This window comes from Suricata suricatta, chromosome 3 (genome assembly GCF_006229205.1).
Source record: "Suricata suricatta isolate VVHF042 chromosome 3, meerkat_22Aug2017_6uvM2_HiC, whole genome shotgun sequence".
In the NCBI taxonomy this organism is placed as follows: domain Eukaryota; kingdom Metazoa; phylum Chordata; class Mammalia; order Carnivora; family Herpestidae; genus Suricata; species Suricata suricatta.
The window spans coordinates 174,330,434-174,341,184 of record NC_043702.1 but is presented as its reverse complement, the minus strand read 5'-3'; the positions used below and the strand labels follow the sequence as shown (position 1 = coordinate 174,341,184).

General features: G+C 55.0%; 1 protein-coding gene and 1 long non-coding RNA gene across 3 annotated transcripts in view; both read left to right on the top strand.

Annotated features, from left to right (window-relative positions):
* The window catches only part of SYT11 (synaptotagmin 11), an 18,081-nt gene that overhangs the window by 631 nt on the left and 6,699 nt on the right, over window positions 1-10,751 (top strand). For both annotated transcript variants that reach the window (XM_029936015.1, XM_029936014.1), the window contains exon 2: window positions 5,884-6,707. In XM_029936015.1, coding sequence (XP_029791875.1) covers window positions 5,884-6,707 — 824 coding nt within the window. The remainder of the gene's footprint in view (window positions 1-5,883; window positions 6,708-10,751) is intronic.
* On the top strand, window positions 274-2,502 carry LOC115288587. The gene is made up of 2 exons (XR_003907108.1): window positions 274-617; window positions 2,169-2,502. It is a non-coding gene; the product is annotated as an uncharacterized LOC115288587 (long non-coding RNA).

Here is a 10,751-nt window from a genome sequence, read left to right as displayed (position 1 = left end):
GCCGCCGAGAGCCCTCGAGCGCGGTTCTGCACCGTAATGGTGGGTCCGTCCGCTGCTACCAAATGGCGCTTGGCGCTGCCGAGCCGGGGATGACGTGATGTCTATTCTGGGCCTCCTGGCAGCGCCCGGGCCCCTCTTCCCGGGCCTTTGTTCCCTGTTTCCCTGGCCGGCTTTTCTGAGAGGGGGACTCACGGCGCGGGCGCGGGCGGGGGCGGGGGCGGGGGAGGGGCGGCGGAGGCCGGGCCCGGGGGAGGCCGCTTTGTGTACCCGGGAAGGCATTACGTCACCTCGGAGCGCCTGGGCCCCGACCCGGGCCTCTGGGCTCTCGGCTGGGCTGCACGCCCAGGGGCTGAGAGCGGAGTGGAAAATGGGGAGGAAGACGGGAAAGAAAGGCTGGACGCGCGAGTGTTTTCCTCTTTGGCGCTTCCTCCAAAATGGGCCAGGGGTGCAAACTTCCTGGGCTATGCTTTCCCGGTACAAAAATAAGAGTTGCCCGGCTTCTCCCTCATGTCTACCCCAGCTTGAATGACAGGTGCCGCCGGCCGAAGGTTCCTTCACCTCCGCCAGGAGAGCCTGTCCCTCACACAGCCCAGAAGGTCGGAGCAGCCAGACTACAGGTTTTTGGGTGGGGCCATGATCCAGCTGGGAAGTGGCTTATCTCACCCCCAGTAAGAGGTTCACGGAAACGGAACCGTGAGCTCTCCCACCTCCATATCAGAAGAGAAGACAGCAGAGCAGTGGAAGGATCCAGAAGACAGATCACACCCACTAGCTACTGGTTCCCACTGATTCCCAAAGGCTAAATCTTAGTTGTATTTCTTTCTTACACTTCATCCTCTGCAGCTCTTTGAGTCCTGAATTTCCAAAATCGGTTTCCCTTTTGTGATCATGGTTTTCTTCTTGCTGGTTTTCTCCTTATGCCTTCTTTCCAGCATATTCTTTTCTCTAATTACAATTCCAAATTCCTTGAAAAGTTAGAAGTTATGAAGCATAGTATAGTGGTGTCCTTTAGGAGGAATATTAGTGGAAAAGAGAAAAGATTTTTCAAAGGGGGTGCGCCTGGGTGGCTCAAGTGAACGACGTGATTTCAGCTCAGATCATGATCCCAGGGTCGTGGGCTGGAGCCCTGTGTTAGGCTCAGCACTAAACGTGTAGCCTGCTTATGAGTCTCTCTCTCTTTCTCTCCCTCTGTCCCCATCCCCCCTCTCTAAAATTAGAAATAGAGCAAGAAAAGAAATTATTTCAGCCTTTTACTTACTCCATGCTATTTCGTCCTTACGGTATTCTCCAGTGTCGGCAATATCATATATATATTTGCCAAACGAGGACACTGAGGCTCAGTGAGATAAAGTAACTTGGGGTGAAGTCAAACAAGCAAGTGTAGTGCTAGGATTCCACTGTCGCGTCACTGTGTCAGCCGAGCCCACTGGACAGGGAAAGGCGGTTTTATTTAGCGAAGGAGTGTCGACAGCAGGTCTGGTCGCAGGCTGAGAGCTGGCTCAGCCCAGATGTGGCTCACAGGCCGGATACAGAGGCTCCTGCAGAGAGAGCTGCCACTTCTGACTTTCTCATGTCTCTTAGAGAACTTCATCTCAGATGCCTCAGCCCTTGGGAGAGACACCCAGCCAACACTCAATTATCCGTGACCTGGGAGGACAAAAGGAGCAAACAGCACAGTCACTGCAATTTATGACTACTTTAGAACGCTCCCTTCAGCCATTAGTTCCAACTTCCTTTTCCCACCGAGCTTTCGACTAAAGCAAGACAGAGGGTTCTGAGTTTCAGCATCTCTGATTTTTTCTAGTTCACTGCCTTGGGTGTGGGGGAGAGAGGCAGGGGTTAACAGATACTAAAATGAAGAAGAAAATGGGGCAAGAGTAGGAAACCAGGTAGAGGAGAGCAGCCGGATAATCCACAGATGGGACGGCTTCAACTGTCCGTCTTCTCTTCCTCCTCTGCCCTCCTGAAAATACGAATCCTCCCTCTTCTCTCTACCTGTCTCACCTCCATTTTTTAACCGCAAACTTGGAGGCGTTATAAGCAGTAGTGGGTTCCTGCGAGATAAGAGTAGATCTAGAGTAGAGCCAAAAGGATTATTCCAGTGCCTCCCAGCCTAGGCCTTCACCCCTGCCTTTCACATCATTCTCAAAAATGTGCCTATCTTGTAGGTCTCCTGCCGCCCTGTTCTCAGGGAGCCAACCGGTGTCCACTGTCCTTGATCAGTACCAAGCGGTTTTCAGGAACATCCTGATTGCTGGTGAATCGAGAACCAATTTTTCAGATTGTGCCCATTTTGATTGACAATTGAATCTAATGAGCTGGCCAAACAAATATTTCCTGAGCTCCTATTAAATGCAAAGCCCCAGGGACTCAAAGATGGACAGGATCCACCTGCTTTCAAAGAGCCTACCACCAAGGCTGCTCCCATTTTATGAAACCTGTCCCTACCAACTCTTATTTCCCTTAATATCTGAGAATAAACACTACTATGGTTTACTACAATCATAGTCACCTTGATTTATTTTGTTAATGGCTTCACTCCTTAGTATTACTTAAAAAACGTAACCTCTTCGTTTCTTGCCTGATCCCAACTTTCATAGAATCATGGGATGTTGGAGAAAGAACTTGAGAGACATTTAGTCCAAGCCCAACTGAAGAAAGCTCTTTTAGAATATGCCTGACCAACGGTGATCCAATCTCCAGAAGTTTTCAGGTGGAGATTCCCTGCCTGGCAAAGCAGTCTGGGCCACTGTGAGTCGGAATTAATAATAATTGGAGTCTCTTCACGGAGTCCAAGTCTGCCTTTCTGTGACCTGTCTGCTCTGGTGTCGGGCCTTCGTCTCGTAAAGTCAGAGCAGACCTTGTCTATCAAAATGCCTTAAATAATTGAAGAACGTTATTATTCCCAGACCCCTCAGCTCGACTTTTCCTCGTTTGACGTGACTTCCAGGGCGTTTACTCTCTCGTTTGTCCATAACGAAGAGGTGCACCCGTGTTGGCTAGACCAGGGCTTGGATCCCGTCACCGCCATTTGCTCCCACATGGCCTCTTGCACGTTCGGGTCCCCAGGTTCCTCAGTTATAAAGACGTTGTCAGTGGTGTCTATTCCATGAGTTCCTTGATTCAGGGCAAGCTCTGGAGCAGTGCCTGGCAGGGACACAGTAAATGTCCACAGAAAAATAGCGGTTTCCATTCTTGTCATTGCTAGACAGGACACTCCATGTATGTTATGACCGTGCACGTTAAGTTATGCTTCCGCCTCCCCCCTGTCATTGGGACATCGCACTCATGGCGTAGGTTGGCATTCACCTAATATATTTTGCAATATACAACTAGGTTATTTCTACTCAGGCTTGTCAAGTAAGGCCTCCCATTGTGTATCAATAGATTTTTGAAGGCCATTCTAGAATTTTACATTTATCCTTGGTATATGTAATCATACGGACTCATTCTCTTTTTTCCAGTCTGTGGAGGCTGTTTTGGGGTGTGTGTGTGTGTGTGTGTGTGTGTGTGTGTGTGTGTTTTCAAGGAAAGTTTTATTTTTTTGATACTTTTAATAGTTTTTGTCAAGTTAGTTTCCATGTAACACCCAATGCTCTTCCCCACAAGTGCCCTCCTCCGTTACCATCAGCCCCTTCCCCTCTCCCCTCCCCCCGCCCCCTTCAGCCCTCAGTTTGTTTTCAGTATTCAAGAGTCTCTCATGCTTTGTCTCCCTCCCTCCCCCTAACTCTTTTCCCCTCTTCCCCTCCCCATGGTCCCCTGTTAGGTTTCTCCTGTTAGACCTATGAGTGACAACATATGGTATCTGTCCTTCTCCGCCTGACTTATTTCAGCAGCATGACTCCCTCGAGGTCCATCCACGTTGCCACCAATGGCCATATGTCATTCTTTCTCTTGGTCATGTAGTCCTCCATTGTATAGATAAACCACATCTTCTCGATCCACTCATCAGTTGATGGACATTTAGGCTCTTTCCATGATTTGGCTATTGCAGAAAGTGCCGCTGTGAACATAGGGGTACATGTGCCCCTGTGCGTCAGCACTTCTGTATCCCTGGGTAAATCCCTAGCAGTGCTATTGCTGAGTCATAGGGGAGTTCTATGGATAGTTTTTTGAGGAGCCTCCACACTGTTTTCCAGAGCGGCTGTACAGTTGTGGAGGCTGTTTTGAATTCACTAATTCATTTGTTCCGGGACTTCTTACTATGTGCTGTGTGGCTCTAGGGACCTGGGGGTATAGCAGTGAACAAAACAGACAGTCACTGTTACTAATCTTAGCTAGTAAGGAGGACCGATGAATATGTGTCAGGAGTAGTAAGTGTTGTGAAGAAAAGTAAAGCCGAGGGGCGCCTGGGTGGCGCAGTCAGTTAAGCATCCAACTTTGGCTCAGGTCATGATCTCATGGTTCATGGGTTTGAGCCCCACATCAGGCTCTGTGCTGACAGCTCAGAGCCTGGAACCTGTCTTCGGATTCTGTGTTTCCCTCTCTCTCTAACCCTCCCCTGCTCACGCTGTCTCTCTCTCTCTCAAAAATAAATAAAACATTTTTTAAAAAAAAAGAAAAATAAAGCAGAGTGATGGGCATATCAGCTCACTTGGGCAGCCAGGAGGTACTACTCCGATAGGTAAGGTTTGAGCGGAGGTCTACAGTCAGTGAGGCGACGAGCCAGGCCGATGTCTGTGGAAGGAGGTTTCAGGAAGAATCTGGAATGTTTTGAAGTCACATCTATTTCCTTAGTCCTCCCTGCCCTACCCAAGGTGTCCCTTAAAAAGTAATGTGGACAACTAGAAGCCTTATCTAGACCTTTAAGACCTAAATCTCATTTGGTTTCAGTGAACTTAAAAGGGAAAAGAAACCCCAAAGTTGTTAGAGTCCCATCTTTGTGGGCAAGGACAGAGGAGAGGTAGGGAGGACACGGTGTGCTCCCCTGCAGGGAGCTGTTCATTCAGCAAATAGGGACCAAGCACATACTTGGGTTTTCCGTGCTGAGGATGCAGAAATAAACCCAACAGACGCAATCCCTGTCCCCGTGAAACTGACTCTCTAGTGACGATGTGTTTACTGTAGTAAAATCGTACACGTGTGTGTGCGTCCCCATGTATATATTATGGGGGTGCATACACGCGTGTGTTTCGCCGAGTGTGAGACAGATAAGACCTACGGAGAAGATGACGCAGGGCCAGGCCCCGGGGATCCAGGTGGGAAGACAGGTAGGCGGTCGGGGAAGGCCTTGCTAAGAAGCTGATGTTTCAGCCAAGAGCTGACATTTCCCACACAGTCCCTGTTTCTTCGGGAACTGGGAGCTGAAATTTGGAATATATTTTTAAAATACTCAGATCCAGACTTCATTTTACCACCCACCCACGTTCGCCACCTTGAGCGCACTCCCCAAACCCCCCAGGTCAGCCCGGCCTTCTCCTGCCCCAGCTGCCAGTCGGTCTGCACAGGCTACGGAATAGGCTCCAGAGCCACACACAGCCCGTGTCCTTGAGTGCTGTGTAACGGCTGCGGTGGAGGTGACTTTATAACACCTACAGGGCGGCTTTATGCGAGACGCGGATCGGTAGGAGCCCCGAGTCCTTAAGTGCCGCCAGACCGCCAGGGAAAGAACAGGGCCTCCGGGGGGCGGGGGGTGAGGGGGTCCTTCCGGGCAGGCTTCCTGGAGGAGAGGCACACTTGGGCCGGTCAGAGAGGAGCTGTGGGCCGGTCAGAGAGGATGGCTCGGGGCATCCCCGGGAGCGGGAGGTTCACACGCCTGGATTTGCGTCGCGGGCTCCATGCCAGGCCACCTTGCTCTACATAGGCACCGAGCTGGGGAGCTCCAGACGCGGGGGGAGGGGGGAGGTCCACCTGCCTTGATGCAGCTCTGGTCTCCACCTGTAGATGTGTCGCCGGTGGTGGCCGGCCTCATCGGGGCGTCCGTGCTGGTGGTGTGTGTCTCAGTGACCGTCTTCGTGTGGACATGCTGTCACCAGCGGGCAGAGAAGAAGCACAAGACCCCCCCCTACAAGTTTATCCACATGCTCAAAGGCATCAGCATCTACCCAGAGGCCCTCAGCAACAAGAAGAAAATCATCAAAGTGCGGAGAGACAAAGACGGCCCTGGGAGGGAAGGGGGGCGTGGGAACGTGCTGGACTCAGCTGAGGCTGGCCTGCTGGGCCGCGACAAAGGCCCCAGGGGCCCCGGCTCCGGATCCTGTATAGACCAGTTACCCATCACAGTGGACTATGGGGAAGAACTGAGGAGCCCCGTGGCGAGCCTGACCCCCGGGGAGAGCAAGACCACTTCTCCGTCGTCCCCTGAGGAGGAGGTCATGCTGGGGTCCCTCACCTTCTCGGTGGACTACAGCTTCCCGAAGAAAGCGCTGGTGGTGACAATCCAGGAGGCCCATGGGCTGCCGGTGATGGATGAACAGACCCAGGGCTCTGACCCCTACATCAAAATGACCATCCTTCCCGACAAGCGGCATCGGGTGAAGACCAGAGTGCTGCGGAAGACCCTGGACCCTGTGTTCGATGAGACCTTCACCTTCTATGGCATCCCCTACAGCCAGCTGCCCGACCTGGTGCTGCACTTCCTCATCCTCAGCTTCGACCGATTCTCCCGGGATGACGTCATCGGGGAGGTCATGGTGCCGCTGGCCGGCGTGGACCCCAGCACGGGCAAGGCCCAGCTGACCAGGGACATCACCAAAAGGAACATCCAGGTGAGGAGGAAGAGCGTGTCGGAGGGGGTTGCTGGTCGGTGGGCGGAGAGGAGAGCTCAGGGAACAAACGGAGGGGCAGGGGACGTGCAGGGGGGACGGAGGGGCTGTCTAGAATCAGCAGTGGCCAGAGTGGAACAGGCGGCCTGTCGTGCTGACTGTCCTCCGAGAGGCACTGGGCGAGGACCGAGGTGCCGGCAGCTTCTGGGATCTCGCTCAGTGCTTGGCTCGCTGGGAGCAAGCCGGCCCGCCGTCCTAGACCCTCGTGAGAGCGAGGCTGCGGGGCCGGTTTCCTCTCCAGAGTCCTGCGGACCTTCCCCCGGTGAACGGGATGGGGCTTCGGTCATTTCGCCCTCAGCCGCCCTCTCTCAGCCCAGATCTCGGGCGTAAGTAGCATCGTGTGCGCCGCAGCCGGTCCCTCATGCCGTGTGGGGACTCGCCTCACCTTCCAGCCTCCCCCTCCCACCCACCCCGGGCCCAGCCCCGCCACAGGCTCGTCCCTGGTGCCCTGTTTGCACAGGCTGGACTGGGAGGGACGGCCCCCACCCTCCCGCCCCCTCCCTGCTGGGCGGCCTTGGCTCGTGACCTGTAGTTTCAGGGACGCAGGAAATGTGTCCCCCCCCCACAGTTTACCCATTGCTCCCGCAGCTGGGGGAGCAGCGTGGCTGTGCAGGGGGCGCGCCGCTCCCCCCAGCTCCCCACCCCCAGCTGCTGCACCCTCCTCCGCTCCTGTGTCCCCCACTGTGAAATCAGCCCGATGATACTGTCTTCTCGCGGTGTTGTGAGAATTAGATGAAGCCATGCCCGCTTGCTGCAGAGGGCCTTCCTTCAGTGAAGCAGTGGGGCGGTCCTGGCAGCGGCCGGGCGGTCCGCGGGGCAGGTGCCGGGAAGGAGGCCGCTGGCGTTTTAAACGCAGAGTTTCATCCCTATTTTTTTTTTAATTTTTTTCCTTATGTTTTTATTTATTATTGAGACAGAGAGAAACAGAGCATGAGTGGGGGAGGGGCAGAGAGAGAGGGAGACACAGAAACTGAAGCAGCTCCGAGCTGTCAGCACAGAGCCCGACGGGGGGCTCAAATGCACGAACCGTGAGATCATGACCTGAGCCACCCCTCATTCCTGTTTCAAGACGCGGCACAAGTGGTTAATAACAAGGGCTTTGAAGTCGAACCTGAGTGTGAATCCAAATCTCGGCAGCTGGCTGACCCAGGCCAGCTGCTGAGCTCCTCCGACCTCCGTTTCTGATGGGAATTAAGCAGGATTTACGGAGCCCCCAGCACACAGGAAGCCCTTAAGACATCGTAACGCTGCTGTTAGTGCTGTTACTAGTAAGGTTTGGTCCCTGGGCGGTACGTGTGGTTTGCAGACGTTTGTATTGTGTTTTAACAAAATAAAGGAAGGGAAGGGGCATGCAAAAGGTTCAAAAAGGATGTTAGGGCCACTGAGAACAGCTGCTTACCTTCCGGAAGGAGCCCTGGCTCCATTCCGTCCCAATGCCTCCTCTGCCTCTGCGCCCACACTGGACTCCGCGCAGAGGCAGGAGGCCCAGGATTGGACAAAAGAGGCTTCAGGGCCAGTGGAGGCTGAGTGTGCCCGGAGCTCCAGGCACAGGGCTCACCGGCTGGAGGAGGGTGTGCCCCTCCATTCCATGCTGTCCCCCGGGCACCCGTCACATCAGCTGCCCGCCCCGCCGCGTGTCACTCCAGCCCTGCCTCTCGGGGCCCAGGGAGGCCTGAGCATCTTGCAGAGTGTTAGAGGTGCTGTGTCAGGCCATAAATGCCAGTCCCGTGCAGACACACGGGGACGCATCGGAGCGCCCGACACTGCAGGGTCTCTTGTATCCTGAAGTTGGAGTCAGAAGCCCGTGTAGGACCTGTGGTGGTGACGTGTGTTCAGTCCCCACCACCCCCCTTCCTCGGGGCCCTGCCGGCTCCGCCCTGCTCTGTGGTGCTCCCTTATAGTGGCCGCAGTGCTCCACCACCTGCCTTCATCCCCGGTCCCTCAGTGAGGCCACCAGCTGGCCAGACTCCCCAGACGCTGGCGCTCCCGCAGCCCAGAGCTGCAGGCTGGCGGTGGCTCTGTGCCAGGCTGCAGCTGGGGAGAGACTGGCCAGGAAAGGGGCTGATGCGAGCTGGGAACAAAACAGCCTCAAATCCAGGACACCGGCCAGGGAGCACAGACAATGGCATTTGCTAATCCGCCAGGGGCTCTTGGCAAGAGCCACGTTTCTTTCCACTTTATTAACTCGCTTCAGGAGGGACAAGCCAGGGTGAGGATCCTGAGCAGCGCGTCCCCCGGGAGAGGGGCGGACGGACACGCAGAGCCCTCCAGGCCCCGGGATCTCGAAAGCATGTGTCTGCCACCAGCTCCTGTGGCCAGGGCCGCGCTCTGTCCTGAGCCACGAGTCCGCAGGCCTCTTCACAGCGCAGCCCCCGAATGTCTGTCTGAACCCTCCTTGCTGTGACCAAGAGTCTGCCCTTTCTGGGCCCCCCTCGCTCAGCAGCTGGAGCCGTTCTGAACTGTCCCACACTCTAGAAAGAGCTCTTTCTGGTCTCAGGAAGGCGTCCCCTTATAATATGGGGCCACAGTCTCTTCTCCCACCCAGAGGCCCCTAGATCCCCCGCCCCCACCCCTGACTGCATTTCATTTAGCAGAAACTTCACCTCTTGTCCTGCCCGTTACCTAGCAGGGTCTAGCTGAGGAAGGCCAGGCTGTCGTCTGTGACGTCCATTTCCCTCCTCACTCGGGCCGGCAGCCACGGTTTCTCAGCCTCGGTCTTCGTCGGTGAAGGCTGACGGGATCACCAGGAGAGAGAACAAGGAAAAATTAACTCTTGATTATTAGTGAAAGATCACAGTATAAATTCTAGAATGCTCCAAATCTCTGAGTTGGACTCTGGAACCAGCATTTTTGGGAGGAGGGGGGTGGGGGAGAGAACAGCTCTTTTTCCAATATTTTGTTTGGATAGAAATTATTATTATTTTTAAGGAAGCTCTGTACCCATCGTGGGGCTCAGACTGGTGACCCTGGTCAAGAGTCTCATGCTCTTCAGACTGAGCCAGCCAGCTGCCCTCGGATAAAAGCCAAAGTGAATTAAAGTGAAAATCAAAGTGAAATCCCAAGGCAGATCCCCCGGAGGAGGAGGGCCGGCGGGAGCGCAGGGTGGGAAAAGAAATAATTAACAAGCAGATCAGGCAGAGTTGTTAGATTCCCCCAGATTTCTTCAGGTCATTGTTTTCCAAATCCCTTCCTAGATTTCCTGGGCCACTTGTTGATGGCCTGGGACAGTGGTCGTGGGAATGACAGGATTCTCAAAGTCTCAGACTCCTAAGGAACCTGAGGGGTCATCCAGTCGAGCCTAAAGGGACTGAAAAGAGAAAAAGAAATGAGCCAGGGGAGAGTGACTGCGCACACGACGGGGGAGGCGACGGGGGTGTGGTGGAACACCCAGGTTTCAGTCTCTCTTGTTTTCCCACGACTGGTTTGTGTGGAGACGGCCCGAGGACCTCTGGCCCCAATAAGGTTGTATGAGGAGGCGAGGGGCCACCTGGTGCGAAGGCTGCGTGGCTAGAGGTCACTCGGAAGCAGCCCTGCTAAGGACAGGGGCGGACGCTCACCCCGGTGTCTCCTTCCCTGCGCGTCTTCCCTGCACCCCCCTTTTCCACTGTGGGAGAAGCGAGTCCCTGAGAGCAAAGCCCCGCCATTCAGGCACAGATGGGACCCTTCCCCCCACCCCGTGCTTCCGCTTGTCTGCCCCCAACAGGGCTTTGCCTCACGCGGCCAGGGGGCTGGGAAACGGAGCTCACTCCCAGCCCTTGACAAAGATCCCTTGAGAAAGAGCCATTGACAGTGCCACTCGCAGTGGGAACTGGGTGGAAGGAGAAGGAGGGCAAGGGGGGGACCTGAAATCTGGCCTTCAGTGCAGAGGAAGCCAGCCACCCGGGCACTGTCGCGGCTGCAGACTTGACTGGGCTCACTGTGGGGGCGGCTGGAGGGGGGTGGGCGTTCTGCCCACGCAGGGTGACCAAAGGTGAAGCGGGGGGGGGG